Below are 19,252 nucleotides of genomic sequence, written 5' to 3'. Positions count from 1 at the left end.
CCAACCCTCTTCTTCAGAGCCCAAGGATCCTAGATCTCTTAGAGGTACATCGTCAAATCCAAAGAAGTGTCTTTCTTCAGATCCGACACTGACCCTGACCAGCTCGGCTCCCTTGTCTTCAGATCAGAGCAGGTCTTGGGTCTGAGAGGTCTGCACTGGGTCTGAGGGGCAAGGCTCAGCTCCTATTTTTACAGACCCATCCCTTCCTCTGGGTGCCTTGGCCCTAAACAGTGCAGGGCCAATTCTCACCGGGCGGCACAGATACGGGGATGACTACGGTTTCCCTTCCTCTACCGCTTTGGCTCCGAGGAGGGGGAGAGGGGTTTCTCTGGGTTTGTCTGCTTTCCAGGTTGTAGAAAGGGTTTTCTCTGCAGCCAGAGAAACTGTCCTCTTGCATCTTGGCTCCTACCCTGCACCCATCATCTGCTTTGAACTCAGAGCCCATCAATTCTGCCCTGTCTGGTCAGCTAGTTCCATAAGGTCTCCATTCACACTCTCCCCCAGGGATGTCCCTCCTCTTCTGATACCTCCCCAGACCATCCCATTGAGGAGGTCCCTTGGAAAAGGACATGTAAAAGGAGACACATAGACTCCCCCATGGAGTCTCTCAAGGAGGACGCAGATTTTGCGGAAGGTGAAGTATCCCCCAGATCACCAACTGATGTTTCCTTTGGGGACATCATGGATATCCCTAAGCAAAGAGGTGGTTGGTCTTTCCAAAATCCTTCACCTGAGGAGACTGTGTTCTCGGAGGCTTTTAGGGCTGGCCCGTCTGCATCCTGGGTGACTCACACATCACCCCTCCCGGCAGATGAGCTTATCGACTTCATCTTCCACTGGGCCTGGAAGGAGGTGGACACTGTTGAACCGATTTCCAAGCATCCAGATAAAATCCTATTCCCTCCAAGCTGATCAACAATACTGGAGTAAGGGAATGGCAGTGGATGCCATGATTGTGGCAGCTGCTATGAAAAAGGAGCTCAGACAACAGAGCTGCACTGTCCATCCTCCAAACAAGGAGTCCAGAGCAATGGACAGAACTGGGAAGCAGATTTATGCCTCAGCTACTTTTGCTCTGAGGTTGTTGAATTTTATGGTCCACTTCACCCATTTACAGAGAGATTTGATTAAAGAACTTTCAAGTTCTGTTGCTGATTCCATGTTGGTGGTGGATCTTAAAAAAGTTTCTCCACAGCTGGCTACTCTATTGTCAGTAGCTATTTCAACAATGAGGTTAATTTCCCATGCAGTAGAAGGCAGGTACTTCTGGGGCAGCCGGCTCAGGCATAGCCATACAGCACCATGCCTATATGAGGCTTTGCGATTTCACAGAACCTTTTAAGATGTCTTTTATTAATGTCCTTTTGTATGGTTCCTTATTTGGTCCATCAGTCAAGGAAACCCTTACCTGCAGCAAGCAGGATGGAAGGACGCTGTCTGCTATTGGAATAATGTTTTCCACCCCTCAGCATACCTTTTCCAGGAACAAATGAAGTGGTAAGAAAATGTGTTTCCGCAAGTCTCAGAGATCTTTTCAGGACTTGTGGGGAGATTCCTTTTCCAGGGGCAGAGGAGAAGGTTTCAGTGGCAGGTGTCACCCTAGAGGCGGGGGGGGGGGGGTCCTTGAAAATCATGGATTTAGGGAGTCGTTTCCCGACAAACGCTATCAGTGCTCCTGATGCACTGCCCAGATACCCTTCTTTGGAGGTAGTCAGGTGATGTTTTTCTTTGCACCCAAAGCCCATATAAATATTACATCAAACGACTGGCTGCTAAACATCATATCCAGAGGATATTATATTCCCTTTTCTTTTCTTCCTACAAAACCAAGCAAGAAACTCCCTGACATTCCACCCAGTCAGAAAGAGTTAGCAGCCCAAGAAGTCTAAGGGCTGCTTTTGAAAAGAGTCATCCAAAAGGACCCAACTGAACAGATAGGAGTCGGAACTTACTCCTACTTCTTTTTGATGCGAAAGAAAACAAGGGACCTCAGACCAATCCTGTATCTAAGTAGACTGAATCAGTATGTAAAGAAGTCCAAGTTCCAAATGGTTACGGTACAGTCCGTACTGCCACTTCTGCGCAAAGCAATTGGATGTATTCCATAGGTTTCCAGGATGCGTACTTTCATATAAAGAATCACAGCTGCTCCAGGAAATTTCTGCACTTCTGGCTGGGAGCAAATCAGTCTCAATTCAGAGCACTGCCATTTGGGCTCACCACAGCCTGCCGGGTGTTCACCAAGTGCATGGCAGTGATTGCAGCTCACTTGAGATTCAAGGGATTCCAGGTGTTTCCATATCTCAGATCTGACTCAGCCACATTCTGCTAGACTTCTTCATCAAGTCTCATGCTCCTCCCTTTACCCATAATCCCCTAGTTCATCCTCAAGCCCTCAGATCAAGTTTGCTGCCTTTCATGTACAAATGTTACTACCATGACACACCAAAAAATCTCAGGAATTGGAGGAGAAGAACTTCATAAACTGAAGAGGCTCAAACCAAGAACCCGTGGGTTCTTAAGTTGTCCAGGAATTTCTTCCAGGAACATTGGAAGGGGGATGAATGGGTGGGAAGGTGAGGAAGAATGAAAACGGACAACTCAGATGCCTAGTTATGGTAAATACCTAACTTTAAATTTGCAGACCTCATAAGTAAGGACATCACATCCAGGTCTAAGGATATTATAGCCCCACTGTACTCTACCATCATCAGACCACTAATAGAGTACAATGCTGCCTTTTGCATGTGCCTCAACAGACACCTGCAACAGCTATTGAGACCACAAGAGGTTCCTCACCAAGAAAATACAGGGCCTCCAAACCATGATGTGCATGGGCAGACTAAAAGCCCTGTCACTGTACTCTTTATCGTATAGGCTGGTGAGAGGACACTTGTGCCTGGCCTACATAGTGGTCTCTGACCCTGCCCTGATGGATATGCTTCACATCCGCAAATCTAATTGCATAAGAGTCACTCAGTCTAGGCATCTTAACATAGCCAGTGACATTAACAGAACATGCTGGAGAGAAAAATATGTCTCCCAGGGATTGTCGCTCCTCCGGAACAAACTTCCAGTTTACGTGAAGCAGATCTCCCCACTGACAATATTCAAGTGCAACCTGGACAAATGGATGGGAGACAGCAAATTCACCCTGGGGGGTGGCAGCCATGTCCCTCATGGACAGGGGAAGTTGGTGTTGACTAGAGACTAGCTCTGAAAAATATGTTCACTTAATAAGGACAAATGGGGCAACTTGGGATTAACCTCACTAGGTTTGCAAGGGCTCTAGGAACCTATGAGCCTATGTTATTCTGGGTTGTGGGTGAAAAAAGCCTCATATGACTTGATCAGCCTACCTGATAATTAAAAGGATAAGTAATTTGGGGGGGGGGGGGTCTGCTTAAAAATCAAGTAATTCTAAGCTAAAACTAAAACATTCAATCATGAATGGTCAGGCATGGCTCAGTGCAAAAGCTGTAAATGTTTATCTGGGTGACACTGAATATATCCTTAACACTGGAGTACTGCCCTACTACATATTGGTGCAAACTCAGAATATTTTTTATAGGTTCAGGCTGTGTAGAGGGGGTGTAGGGGGTTGAAGCTTCCCAGAAAAGTATTTTCTGGTATTTTAGTATGGGGGTTCAGGGTAGAAGAGCATTGTTTTAGCTATCTTTAATATGTGTTTTTTTATTCTTTTTATTTACTGCTGTTTTAGTGGTTTGGAGAGTTTTTTCCCTGTCATTTGTATTACGATGTATTGCCATTGCTATTTTGGTTCATGGTTTTGCAAAGTCAGTTTAATATATATATATATATATATATATATATATATATATATATATATATATATATATATATTTTTTTTTTGTGTGTGTGCTGGACAGTGTATTACTTACTATGAATCTAGTAAAACGACTGAGATAACAAACACCAGAATGAATGAAAACCTTATAAAATGTTATTTGATGCTAGGTGAATTGCATTTCCAAGGAATTGCTATATGCCCATGTGTTTTTCTACTACCTGATGAAGTCATAAATATTTCAACTTTACTCAGGCACACATTCTCTTATTATCTCAGTACTGTTTTGTTTTCAGGGATCTGCTGAACTTTGTTCTTCATACACTTTGAGCTCATCCTATAATTTAGATCTACTTTCACCATTTCATTAAACTCTGTATTTCACTGTCTAGGACAGTAATTTACAGAATGACATATTTTGATTTCTTTATAGGCAGGAGCTGCTGCAGGTACGTTTACTAGGCTGTTGAGAATTCACAAGGTGCCATGTCAGTAAGTACTTAAGGCTACTATAAGACATTATCAGAAAGTCTTGACTACAGTACCCTCTATCTCATATATGTTCCTGTAAAGCTGGGCTGTAATATTTTATTAACTATATCACAGCTACTTATTTATTAAGTGTTCAGTTATAATTGCAGGTACTGAAGTCACTTGCATATGTTGGTGAGTTTTATACCATTTTTTTTGTAGTTTGCCCTTTATGTTTTCATTTTCATGCTGTACTTTTATGCCTCACATATTCAGACTAACCAAAGAGTGGAGTACTGTGGTCTTACCAGCAGTTTTTTAATTATTTATTCCATATAATAATAAGTGTATTTGTCTTTTTAAGCAAAGCAATTGTTTACTGTCATCAGTGTTCACATATCGCTAGTTGGTGGATTTAATAATTGGCAACTTCACAATGATACATAAATAGATAGCTACCTTTAAAAAAAAATATGCCAGATGTATTGTTGAGTTATAAGGTGAAAGTCTAAAATCAAAGTTTAGATGACAGAATCTCCTTTTTGGCCAAAGATGCTACCCAAAGAAAAAATTGTTGTAATCTTTCATGGATTTCAGAAGAGCTTTTTTAGTATTCCCAGAGTCCATCCATAATTTTCTGCTACTGTCCCTCTTTTTATGCATTGTGTTATTTGACTTCTGGATATGTGTGATGGTGTGCTGATTTCATAAAGACTATTAAGTACTTTGTCCATTTCACATTTTTACAGCATTAGTGGAAATCTTCTGACCAGTGGTAGCACAGTGTGTGTGTGTGTGTGTGCGGGGGGGGGGGGGGGGCTAGGGGCATACAGGGCATGTGCCACCTTGTGAAACTGTGTGACCCCCAAGTGTCCCAGTCACTGGAATCACCATTCCCCGACTTTTGCTTTCTTTGTCCTTGCTTCCCTGTGAGCACGCTCACTCAGAGTGAATTACGTTACATTGTTTTATGTTTTGCAGCAGTAGATCCATTGAGCTATAAAAACTGTAACCACGTAATGATGCATTTTAAATAGTCAGAGTACAAACAAAGATAATAATGAAATGAGTGAGATTTATTGGCAACCATAATTCATTTATTTAGTTATTCATACATGCTTTTTGTTGACCAGGTTAGTCCCTCTAGGCCAAAGGCCTCTTTTCATGGGAGAGTCAAGGTGGTATTCATACTTACTAAGGGAAATTTAGCCAAGACACTGGGAAACTTTCCCTACTCTTTTTGATAAGTATCACATGATATCTTACATCCATCTTAGCTGCCACCGATTCAGGCAGATGGGGCCTCAGTTTAACATCTCATCCGAAGGAGAGCACACCCAAGACTGCAGCACCTCGAGTCTCCCCTGAAATTAGGTCTTTGGCCTAGTGGGAGTAACCTGATCAATGAAAAGTGTGTATGAGTAATTAAATCAATGAATTGTGTTTGCCAGTAAATCTCACTTATTTCATTATTATCTTTGTACTCTATTTAAATGCATCGGTAAGTGGTTGCAATTATTATAGCTCAATGACTCTGCCACTGAAAAGGGATCTTGGAGCTTTTCCTAGAATCCACTTAAAGTTCTCTTCATAAGAGTCATGCTAGGCACAAGGAAATCATTTTTAGCACTGCTGTGAATATAATGGCAATAGTGTGACCCACAAGCATCCTGCTTAACTTCTGGAACCTGTTAGGTTCATAGGTTCAAAGGTGTTTACTAGCTTAATGACCACAAGGGCCTTTATAAGCCTAGACATGCATCCCAAATCTCTGACAAGTTTTGGCACCCTTGATAGGTGTAAGCAGGGGCTTGGGAGATTAAACATTTACAAGCAGGGGCTTGGGAGATGAACCATTTACAAGTTGCCTGTGTCCATTAGAGACATAGGTGCCAAGACAGAGATGAATTTAGTGTTTCCCATCCAGTTGTCCAAGTTACACTTGAATTTGGTTAGGGAGGAACTCTGCTTCACATGGATGGGGAGCCTGTTCCGTAGACGGAATAGTCTGTGGGATACATACCTGTCTCTCAAGCAAGTCCTATTTCTATGACAGGCAAGGTTTAAGTCTTTAGAATGGGTAATTATGGTGCTGTTTGTTTGGTGAATATGCAGGTGGTCAGGAGTTGCATATTTAGGTATGTTTTGAAATCTTAGTGTCTGTTTATTGCTGTTGTTTGTTTATTTTATTTCACTTTGATAACTAGGTAAATGGACTGGTTGACAGACCCTTTTTAGTCACACCTTAAGCACCATGGTGCAAGACACTAACTGTAAATTATATGTAAAATAACTTACACACGAGAGTTGTATGTATGTAGTACTGCAGAGAAGTTGCTGCTACCCTTTTCCTTTACATCTGCTAATCTGTAATTGACATTGTCATATGTTTATTTATTGGAGGCCACAATTGAGGATGATCAAAGCTTTTTTTTTTTTTTTTAAGTTTCCTTTGAGGAAATTATTTATATTTTTTCACTGACAGATTGCTCTTGGGTACATTCCACTTTCTGTTTGGCAGTGTGGTGGTCACTGTTGCCAGCACAAGTTAGACAACAATGTGTTATTGTATATGTCACTTCTTGTAAAGTACATAAATAAGAGATCTGCTTGTAAGTGCAAATATTAACCCACCCAGCCACTGTGGCCACCGATGCCTTTTGACTAACCATAAGTTAGTACCCTTCCCAAATGAATTATTTGCTGGTCACCGCAGTAACTACAAGTTGCACAGCTACTGGCAGTCACTTTCTTCTCAGGTACTGCTTTCAACATTTTACGTACTGCATGCTAGCAGTTTTGTATCCTGTAGTCTATTTTCAACACTTTCCATTCTGTGTGTCATAGTGTTTTTTATGAGGTACCAATTTGTCATGGTACTAGGTGACGATCACATGATTAAGACCAACTGTACTGGTCTTGACCACTGAGTGTTTTCATATTAAATTGTACATTTGGTATTATTTGCTATGTTATTAATAGGTGCTGATTTTAAGTATTGCTTTTTTGTTTTGCCTTCTCTGCACAATGCTCTGACAATGTGTATCTATTAATAAATGTTTGAAGTTAATTAGAGACATTTAGCTGAAGTGCTGTGTTTGGTCATCCAAAGGCTAATATAGTATGTCAAAAAACAAAATATTTTACAAACAAAATTATGAAACCATTTATCTCCACAGATCAGAACTAAATGCCTGAAAAATCCAACATTGGCAAGTTGAATTTAAAAAAATAGTGAACAAAATCTGTATTTGGTCCTTTAGCAGACAAGATCATTTCAACTCCAACTCAGTTTGCAAATGCTTTCCCTTTGGATGCAGCACCTAATCCAAGTCTAACCTTCACCGGTCAGGCACCTTTGTCTTCTTCAAATTATTTCCCTACCTTAATATGTGACATCTCTTCCTCATCGTATATAGTTAATTTCTGTGTGCCCTTACCTTACATTTGCTATCTTTTACACTTTATGCTTTATCCCTTCATTATTCACTCTCTTCATCTTCCCTCCTTACTCTATCCATCTGTTCCTGTGAAAGTTTGCTGAGGTAACTGAAAGTAAGGCAGAATAGGAAACCCCACAGCCCTTATGTTCAAGTCTCGGGGAAGAGGGGTGTTCTTCCTCCATGATCAGAGATGATCACTGTCTTTAAGAACTGCGTAAAAAGCCTTTTATGATCCAGAATTCTTCTTTCCACCAGGGTGTGAGTGTGCCAAGCTGACTCAAACATGCATCCAGAGCATGGCTATATCTTCAAGTTCATAGACAGTGGTAGAGGACAGTACTTCTGTCAGCTGGTGGACCATTGACACTTGACAGAATACATTTGCTTTAACAGAGGCTTCATAGGAGTCTGTATAACTGTTGAGACTGTGTCTGGCAAGTTCCTTTGGATGGGTGGAGTTAAAAGAACAGCCAAGCCTAAAAGTGTGGTTATTTTTATCCACCCACTCAGGATGTTGTTCCCGTAGATTTGGATGATCTCTTGAAGTGCCAAGGATTGGAGCGCTCTTCCTGTTGTTAGAGTGAGCTTTGCCCCTTTATCCTATGAATATGGCTATCAGGTAAGAAATTAGTAAGAATGAAGGAGGGCATAATAGATACTTCCTCTCAGCTACAAGGAGAATGTATCCACTGCTTATTTGTTTCTTCTCTGATGCAGAAAGCAGAACTTAGAGACTATCAGACTTTCCTTTCTTGCATACAGATTAACCTCTAGAGTGTCTCATAGCTAGAAGACTCTGTGTGTGCAAGAAGCCCTGATCAGCTCTAAAAAAGGACTTAAGTTGTAAATAGGAGAATATACTACTATACTTAAGAAGGTTGCAAACTGCTTACAAGGACAATGCCATGGTTGAGAGCTCTCAACCAGATATCATGTCCCCCTTCCCTGTTCTGGGAAGACATCAAAAGGATTAAAATTTACACCAGTAAATAAAATGAAATGAAAGGCAAACTTCTCCCCACACCCTGTGTGTGGTTCTTGGTCCCCTGTAACTCCTTAACTAATACAACCTGCCACCCCCTTCCCTGAGATATCTTTAAGTTGTGCAAAACCAGAATAGTTTAAGTTCTTGAAGAACTAAGCAAACTTCTTGTAGGCCCTTAAATGCCAATGCATCAGTAAGTAAGCTTCCATCATGTCCAACAGCAGCATCTAGATCCCAATGTGTCAGCATGGGAGCATGACCAGCTTATAATTCACTATCTAGAACTTGATGTGTTTTTGCTTATTTAGAGAAAACTCATGACCTTGTTGTTTCACTGCAACAGTACCGGCTCAGGCTTTTAATGCTCCCTTCCAGACCTTGAAAAATGATTAGCAGTGCACTTAGCTTACAGTTTGATGAGAAGTCCATAAGGCATCTGTCATCAGAAACTGTCTGGTTTGGTGGTAGGAAGGGAACTCCTCCCCTTCCATTTAAACCTAATGGCATAGCCAACCAATGCAAGGCACAATGACAGGGTTCTGCCACGACATGGAGGTCCGAGAGAGTGTTCTGACTGTAGCCATTAGCACATTGGACATCTAGTGGTGCACCCTCATAAGAAGGTAAGCTAGCGACATTATGAAAGCAGTTGCTGTCATCAGCCATTTGAGATATAGGAGAGTGAAAGTTTGCACTCTCATTTGCTGCCTTACCCAGTAGGACAAGATAATAACCTTCCAGTAATGTATTTTTCAGAATTGACTAGCCTAAGAAAGAATTCAGCTGTATCCTGTTGAAAGTAATCCACTGCACCAGGATGAGATCCAGCTTCTTAATTTCTATAGTGATCCCTAGGAACTGTAATATGGCAGGGCCCAATAAAGAGTTCTGCTAAGAAGTTCTTCAAGGAAGCCATCAAGAGATGGTCTAAATAAGGAGATAAAAGAGCCCAATGCTTCATGATCTGTCTTGTCACTTTCAATAATATAGTGAAAACTCTGTGGACATATGCGTTATTACAGGCCGGAGGGTAACACCTTGTACTGTAATGATGCTGATAATTTTTATTTGTTTCTTTGATTTGCAATTAAATGTATTCTAACTGATATAGCATGTTCCATCGGATGGATTACAATCTACAAACTTAGTAAAACAAAAGTTGCAGAAGGCACTCCCAAAGGCACTAGTAAAAGTAATAAAGAGTGCAAAAACTGGCGAAAAAAGGATGAACTTGTTGAAAGTTTTAAACACTCTTTCCTTTATTAAAACACTTCCGTCATAAACAAAATGAACGCCTTATATTACCAACTCGTGTTTTCGTCCAAAATACCCAGACTTCATCAGATACATACTTCACAACTCATTAAATGTATTTATACTATTCCTACAAATTAAAAACCAGTTGAATTCAATTTCGTATTTCAAACAGACAAATAAACAGATAAACTCATAAATATTAAAACTTTTACTATTCGTACCACTTAAGTTTATGTTTCGCTTTACAATAAAACCTAAATAACATAAAATGTAAAATCAGAACATTGTGCTTCAATAGCTGAATGTTTTTATTTTAGTGTTATAAAAAAATAAAAATATATATGTAAAGATTCTGTGAAGTGGTTATTTAGTTCATCAAAACCATAAATTCATAGGGAGACAGTGCCACCTTCTGTCGAAGGATATTATTACATTCATCAATCTTTTTTCATAGCTTGGCAGCCCTTAATTTTAAAAGTGGCAATATAGAAATGTAGTCGTTTAACCCTGGATTTTTCCCTGATTCCAGGGTTACTTGCCACCATAATTCTCTGTACTCTAGTATTTCTTCCCAAGGGCCCCACCTAATTTCTTTTTTAACTTGTTCAAGAACCATAAAGAAAAACTTACAACCATCACATTCCTTAGAATGTTTGAACAAGGCATTAGTTTCTTTACCCTTGGACATATCATAAACGTGTTCATATATTCTTCTTTTTAGGGTTCTTTCTGTTTTCCCCACATAAAAAGAATTACATTTGTGGCAAACAGCTAAATATACTGACCCCTTTGATTCACAATTGTAGTACTCAGTACTTTTTATCCACCTTTTTCTACTTTCCAGGTAAAGTTCATCAGTATTCATAATGCGCCCACATTGGTTACAACTTCCACATCTGTATGTATCAATTCTTATTCTACCCACTTTGGAATCAATCTGTTTATTTTTATTCTCCAAAATATTTTTTATACTACTTGAATTTTTATATACCACCTTGGAAGATAATCTAGAAATAGCATCCAAATCAGTAAGGGCAACAAACCTGTCCCATTCTTCTTGAAAAACCCTCCTTATATTATTATTTATTGCGTTATATTCTAAGACAAGTGCCTGTTGGTAGTTGTTAATGGGATTTAGTTCTTTCTTTTCTATTCCATTATTAATATTTTCATTATTAATTTTCCCCTTTAATAGGTTTAAATCTATTTTTTCTCCCATTTTCTACCTCCACCCTAATATTTTTAATAAATTTGTTAGGGTAACCTCTTTCTATAAACATTTTCTCCAGTAAATTACATTCGTTTATAAAATCACTATCAGAACTTGTCATACAGCATCCCCTTACAAATTGTCCCTTCACTATATTTCTTTTACAGTGCAAGGGATGAGCACTCTTGTAGTGAAGGAAGGAGTTACAAAAAGTAGCTTTTCTGTGAATTCTAGTTTCTAGCTTATTGTCTAATTTGTATATCTCCAAATCAAGATATTCTAGGGTGTCATATGACATTTTGTGGGTAAATTTGAGAAAATCTGTAGTTTTATTAATATATCCCATAAATTCTTCAAATTTCTCACTACTAGCTGTCCAAAAAATAACTTTATTGTCTAAAAATCTTCGATATAGAGTCCAACAGGAATTACATTTTGAATTCAAAATGAAAGTTTCCTCCCACCTTGCCAAAACCAAGGCTGCTCCCATTGCCACTCCTTCAAGTTGTTGAAAAAATTCCCCATTAAATATCAAAAAACTGTTTTTTAACACCATATCCATTAAATCTACACTTGCTGTTTTATCCCTGTGGAATAATTGCCTGTCTTCAAAGACAATGTCTTCAAACATATCCATTCCTGTTGAATAAGGTATAGAGGAAAACAGGTCAACTATGTCGATAGTTGCAAATAATAAATTTTCAGCATATAAATCAGAAGTTAACTCCCTTAACAAATCCCAGGAGCCCTTCAATATAACTTTTTTATTAACCCAAATATGTTTCACCTTTGTATCTACAAATTTTGCCAGAGTTAAGGTTTTTGATCCATCAGCAGATACAATAGGTCTAAAAGGTGGGTCTTCGGAATTTTTGTGAATTTTGGGGATTCCGAATATAGTAAGAATTTTTGGTTTCTCTACCCTCAAATAATCATATGTTTTATGTCAATGCTGCTTTCATGTAACATGTCTTTGTGTCTTATATATATTTTATGGTAGGCCAGATTTACCTCATTCTTAGAAACACATGAATGCCTAGTTTCATCCCTAAGGATTTGGTTCATTTTCCCCTCATATTGTATATTGTCCATTATTACAATCCCTCCACCCTTATCTGGTTTAATTATTCTTACATTTAGATTGAGTTTTAATTCATCTAAAATTTCCTTTTCCTTTTTACTTAAGTTTGTCCTGTATTTAGTCTCACTTTGTGCATTTCTAATTTCTTTCTCCAAAATTCTTTCCAGCTTCTTCAATTGTGCATGCATGGGGGGATTGTATGTAGTTTTCTGTACTAGTCCTTGTTTATTATTTACATTGTTTTTAGAAAACATAATTTCCAGATTCATTTTCCTTAAAAATAATTTAATGTCCAACAATGTTTTAGTTAAATCTCCTCTGCCATATGGAATAAATTTTAGTCCCTTACTAAGAAGGTTAAAATATTCCTTAACCAATGGAATATTACTAAAGTTATATATAGAAAAATCATTGTAGGTATTTCTAAATCCATCAACTACAATTCCTAGGTCTTTAGGTTCCTCATTAGTGGAAGGGGTACCAACTTTTAGTATCTCCCTCTTCTCCCCTCCCTTCATTCGAAAATTTTCCTGTTGATGCCCTTGTTTATTTGTAAACCTTTCAAAACTAGGCAGGGGTGGAAAGGCTTGATTGTATTCATCATCATATCTTTCTTCAAAACTTTGTTGGTCATTAAAGTTAACACCATTTTTTTGTCTATTTGAAACATAATTGGTACTATTCATGTAAGGTGGCTTGGGGTAGCTAATATTATTTTCATACTCATGTATGTCCCTCTTTAACTTTTTCATCTTTCTATTAACCAATTCATCACATTTTACATCAATTTCACTTCTTATTCTAAAATATTTCTCTTTTTCTTCTCTAATATTAAAAATAAGATCTTCCTTAATACATAAATCCATCTCATCAATTTCCTTCTGTAAAGTTTCCTGCCATCTAACATTCTCCTTAATTATAAGCTTTAATACATCTAAGCCACACCCGTTGAATACTTCTAAAAGTTCTTTATGAAAAACAGACCCCATTTGAACATTATTGGGGTGTTTGAATACACGTAAACCTTTTGGAACAATGTTCCTATTGATACACTCTGTTAGGTATGCATTCTCAATACACAATGTTCTGAATTTAAACATTAATTTAGATAGTTTATCAACTTTCATACAATAAGAATCAGAATTAGGTGGCAAAGAATGACCACCAGTTTCAAGTTTGAAACAATAGTTGGTATGTAACCACTCAGTAGTCTCTTTAAAATTGTTTTCTAAAACAGTACCTGCTGCCGCTTGACTAAAGGTCAGCGGTTTTGGTTTTGTTACAATGTTTATATTTTCTCCTGTAGATAGTTCCATAGAGTTGTTTTTGCCAAAAATCCTTGGTGTAGCATCAGGATTAAATGTTTCACCATTTGGTTCATTTTGGTCGCCGGCTTCGTAGTTGTTGCCAATAAGCTCCCTTTTCCTCTTACATTTCTGTGTAACCAACCCTTCTGTTCCATTTCCTGATGCATGGGAGGGTTTTGAACTCATTCCCGCCAAGGATTGGCAGAGCGGCGTTAGTAAGTCAATCAACTCTGTAAGCTGGCCAATCAGTTTACGAGATTGGCCCAATTCATCATGTCCCTTACTTTCCGTTAGGGACCCTTTCTCCATCGCCAGTCCGTAAGAGTTACCAAGTAAAACAAAAGTTGCAGAAGGCACTCCCAAAGGCACTAGTAAAAGTAATAAAGAGTGCAAAAACTGGCGAAAAAAGGATGAACTTGAAAAAAGGATGAGCTTGCACTCTCATTTGCTGCCTTACCAAGTAGGACAAGATAATAACCTTCCAGCAATGTATTTTTCAGAATTGACTAGCCTAAGAAAGAATTCAACTGTATCCTGTTGAAAGTAATCCACTGCACCAGGATGAGATCCAGCTTCTTAATTTTTATAGTGATCCCTAGGAACTGTAACATGGCAGGGCCCAATAAAGAGTTCTGCTAAGAAGTTCTTCAAGGAAGCCATCAAGAGATGGTCTAAATAAGGAGATAAAAGAGCCCAATGCTGCATGATCTGTCTTGTCACTTTCAATAATATAGTGAAAACTCTGTGGACATGTGTGTTATTACAGGCCGGAGGGTAACACCTTTTACTGTAATGATGCTGACAATTTTTATTTTTGTCTTTAATTTGCAATTAAATGTATTCTAACTGATATAGCATGTTCCATCGGATGGATTACAATCTACAAACTTAACCTAGTCTGAGGTTTCACAACTTAAGGGTATCTGGTAAGGGGGATGATAGGTTGTACAGTCTTGGAATAGGTTGTATTAGTTATGGAGGTGCAGAGGGCAAAGACCCTCACACTGGGTGTGTGGAGAAGTTTGCCTCTCGTTTAACTCAGTGGTGTAAATCTGAACCCTGTTGCTGGAATGGGCTTGACAAATTAGAATCATCTTTAAAGTTAATCAGATTCATGCACACTCATTCAATGCTGGCATAAGGAAAACTAAGCAACCTTCTTGTGGGTCCCTAGATGCTAATGTACCAGTAAGCTTCAGTCATGTCCAGCAGCACCATATGGTCCCCTTGTGACAGAAGGGGCATGACTAGCTAAACACTCACCATCCAGAACTTGGTGTATTGGTGTAAGCTGCTGACTACTAGTATTGGATGATACCTTGAGATGAGGAAAAAAGCAGGAATAAAACCAATTCTTCTTATTGAGGAGCAGGCTGTACAGCCACTTTAAGGAGCACAGTCTACATCTTTGGCAAGAATGCCAGAGAAACAAATTGAGCTGCTATCAGTAGACCTCTTCATTGAATTACCTCTTGGCATTTCTGTCTTCCATTCTGTAGTTCAACTTTATTTTTCCATGCACTTTGGGACACGTGAACCTCCAACCACTGCATGCTATGATAACGTCACTCAACAAGCTGGCAGAGCATGCTTAGTTTATTTGCCTGTCTGCACATTTTGATGTCTAAAAAGTGTAATCCCTCTAAATGTTCATGTAGTCACAAGATCATTCACTATGAACCACACTGGAAATAAATACCTGTAGTACTTGAAAATGAGCATTATGTCAAGTACTGCTGTAAGTGCAAGTGTTTTATTCCAGCCACAGAAAGATGCAAACAAAAAAAGTTACAGGCATATCTTTCATGTGACATGGCAGGAGGGTCCTTCATGTGATCCCTGCCTCTTGCTAGTACATCATAAGAAGGTGAATGATAGGGAGGTGAGACATGAGACTCACCCTCCTGGCGGTACCTAGGTCATTTCCCAAGATGGTCTCATGCTCCTCAAATGTCACCAAATCTTTCTTGGGTTGAACTCATGCCTGTCCTACACTTCTACAATAAGTGGAAATTCCACAAAAGATACATCTCTGACAGCCATGTTAGGGTTATATCTCACATTCCAGAATTTGCCTAACCCATAATCCAGCTGTTAAAGTATTTGCACGACTGGCATATCTCTGTGGAGTTGCTTTCAAGTCCCCTAGTAAGTGTTCAGCAGCATTGGAGACCATGAATTCTTCTTCTTCCCAGACCTGTCTTTGTGCCCAGCAAGGCTCAGTAGCCCAGGCTGACTCAGGTTAAGTTGGGTCCCTTGGTTGTCTTAGGTTCATAGGTTCATACTAGGCTATCTGCCCTAGGGCATTTATAAGCCTAGCCAGAATGTGTTTGGCTTTCGCCACCCATTTTAAATTTATTTTGCTATGCCCTTTTTCGAGGTTAGTATACTGTGCCTCTGTCTAACAGTGACACAGAAGTGATACCTGGGGTAAACCTACGATCTCCCATTCACTCATCAAGATTCCTCTTGAAGAGAGTCAATGAAGGACTCTGCCTAACCTGAACTGGGATTTTATTCCAGAGTGAAGGGAGCCTCTGGGTTATGAATCTGTCCCTCCAGCATGTCCTATTTATTTCAGTGCTGAGGTTCAAGTCTCTCGAGCGCATAGCTCGATGGGATTTGGATTTTCTGAGGTGCAGCATGTCCATTAATTCCGGGTTGGACATGGCTTTATACGTCAGGCACAGATCGCCTCTGAACAGGCGGCATGCCACTGAGTAGAGCTGGAGTTTCTTTAACCGGGCAGCATATGGCATCTGTTTGAGCCCTTTGATCCTCTTGGTGAGGTACTTTTGGGGTCTTTCCAGTTGCTGCAGGTGTCTGGTAAGGTGCATCCCAAAAGGGGCATTGTACTCAATTATGGGCCTGATGAGGGATGAGTAAAGAGGCACGATGACCTCCCCTGATCTAGATGTGAATCCCTTCATGATTAGGTTGTGCTAGCTGTGCTTGCAGAACAGGCCTAGGATGTTGAAATCAGACAGCAGTGAAAATTGTCTTTGCAATTATGAAAAAGCACCTTTCGGAGACGTAGGGTAATGCTAGCACAGGCCACTTTGAAAGCACTGCCTGATCTCTGTTCCATCTTTAATGTGGATTTCCCTAAGTGGCAGTGCCTTGTTTTTGCTCTCTGGTGCTTAGGTGTAATTCAATATGTATCTGGCATGAGTGGGCCCACCTGCAGCTAAGGTTTGGAAAGTGTCTGTCTCACCCTCTTCCTCCCTAGAAACGAATTCATAGGACAAAAGAGTCTCTTATTTCCTGAGACAATTAAAAATAGAGTCCACCCTCCTTACAGTACCCCTCCAGATGACTTATCATGTAGCAACTGACAGGCTTGACCATTCTGTGCTCAAATCTGCTGGTTTGTCAGCTTTAAGCTTTATCGCTTCAAAATTGCTTTTCTTTGTTGCCCTTACCCTGCTTGGATCTTCAAGCCTTCATTTGCAAAGAACTATATTTGTGGTGTCATAAGTCTTATGTATCAGTTAGGACTAACCAACATTTCCTCCAAAAAGTAGTGTTAAAGCTGCCGTCGAGGTACTCTGTTCATCTACCCGTTTTCTTTTTGGAATGAGAAAAAGGGAGCAAAAATCCTCCGGATCTTAGCATACCTCTCAACTGTCCATATTTTTGGTCTGTTCATAATAAAAATCACAGGACTAAGTAATGACAAACATTGGAGTTTCAAAATTCCTATCCTTCAGAAAATGAATGTTAATTCAACCACCTGTTGTTTGTTAACTTTGTAAATTAATTGGTGTAATATTTAAATTTTGTCCTTGATGTTGGGCATTTGTCCTATACATATTTGTGGCTTTGTCCAAGATTCTTGAGCAAAGAAGTCGAGAGGAATGCACCTTATATTTGCACTATCAGTTCAGATTCTACTATAAAAAAGGCATAAGTTCAACAGAATGAAACATCATCTCATTTGATCCAGAAAGATGAATTTGCAGTTGTTAAATAAATCTTAAGTGGACTGCTAACTGCATTATATTTTGCAGTCATCAAGCTCAGTGTTGGCAAATTCTGCTTTTTAAAGGAAACTTCATCTTATGTATGTCTGCCTGCAGTGCTTGATTCAATAATGTCTCCAATGTGTACATCTCTGCCATGGCTACATGGTTATTAATTTACAACTTTGCTGAGAATTATTGCTTGCAGCATGTGTCCAAGAGTCAGACTTCCAATGGCTCATTGGTATTCTGATATTAGATATCACCATGGATTCTGATTTATCATTATTATTAAAAATGCAATTCCATTTGTTGATGTGAAGTCCTGGAAATTATACTTGGGATTGTTCAACTATAAATTTTTTCAAACACCTTTATTGAATTATCACTTGTGACATAGGCAAATTTATATTCATATAAAAGTATTCAAACTATATTAACATAACAAACATTATACTTCACATACATTGCTATATATCATATAACCTAAGCAGTATTACATACATTTTTCAATTCTTGTTTTTTTCTAAACAAGAAATATCTTCATTAAACCATCACTTACTACATAGGCAGTCATATATTTATATACATGAAAATAAACCACACCAGCACAATCCTAGTTGCAAGCATTTTACATCACAAACCATGCTGACCCACTCCAAGTTACAAATGTTATACATCACTTATAATCTACCTAATCTTTCTCACTCAAACATTACATAACTCATTTAAGTCCTGCTGCCTTTTAGGCCTCATTCCTCCCTTATATGTATTGTTCCCAAAATTCCCATTTTTCTTATGTAGTTTCCTACCCTTTTCTAAAGATCTCAATTCCAATTGTTTTATCTCTGTTACTATAGTCACTGCTTCCAGTATAGTTGGTTTAGATTTTGGTTTCCATTTTCTAATAATTGTATTTTTGGCAGCCACCATTATTAGACACAGCAAGTCTTAGCATGTGTAGGCAATTCCAATTCTGTATCATAGCTCAGAAAAATCATCTCCCTTGTCAGACCAATCTGCCCACCCACCATCTCTGACAGTGCATCCCACAGGGAATCCTTAATGTCTGCCAACTCACTACACTCCCAGAAAATATGTTCCTGCTTACCTCTTTCTTCCCCTTCACACCTCCAACATTTACCGTCTATCTGAGGAAAAATTGTCTGGAGTCTTCTTGGGGTATAAAAATATCTATGTGAACATTTCCAGGCGAAAATCCTAAATCTTATAGGTTCATAAGTAGGTACTAGGCTATCAGCCCTAGGGCCTACGTAAGCCTAGCCAACAAGGTTCCCTGGCTTACGCTACCCAAGAAAGTTATTTTCTTCTGCCACTGTCGAGCAGAGACACAGAAGTGATCCCCGGGGTGTATTTCCTATTTCTCATCCACTCATCAAGATTTTTCTTGAAGAGTGCTAATGAAGAACTTTGCTTGACATAGATGGGTAGCCTGTTCCAGAGTATGGAAAGTCTCTGGGGCAGGAATCTATCCCTCCAGCATGTCCTGTTTATTGTGGTGACAAGGTTTAGGTCCCTAGAGCGTGTAGCTCGGAGCGACTGGGATTTCTTTAGGTGTAGCATGTCCAACAGCTCTGGGTTTGACATAGCTTTATATGTTAGGCAGAGATCACCTCGGAGTAGGCGATATGCTGTGAAGTAAAGCTGGAGTTTTTTGATACGGTCAGTGTAGGCCATCTGTTTGAAGCCAGTAATCCTCTTTGTGAG

General features: G+C 39.2%; 1 protein-coding gene across 2 annotated transcripts in view; it reads left to right on the top strand.

The window, feature by feature from the left end:
• LOC122788853 (N(4)-(Beta-N-acetylglucosaminyl)-L-asparaginase-like) overlaps window positions 1-19,252 on the top strand; it is an 802,551-nt gene that overhangs the window by 429,699 nt on the left and 353,600 nt on the right. For both annotated transcript variants that reach the window (XM_044055760.1, XM_044055752.1), the window contains exon 7: window positions 4,242-4,257. In XM_044055760.1, the coding sequence (XP_043911695.1) occupies window positions 4,242-4,257 (16 nt within the window). The remainder of the gene's footprint in view (window positions 1-4,241; window positions 4,258-19,252) is intronic.

Source organism: Protopterus annectens, chromosome 1.part2 (assembly GCF_019279795.1).
Source record: "Protopterus annectens isolate FY-2018-M chromosome 1.part2, PAN1.0, whole genome shotgun sequence".
NCBI lineage: Eukaryota > Metazoa > Chordata > Ceratodontiformes > Protopteridae > Protopterus > Protopterus annectens.
This window is presented reverse-complemented; position numbering and strand designations above follow the sequence as displayed.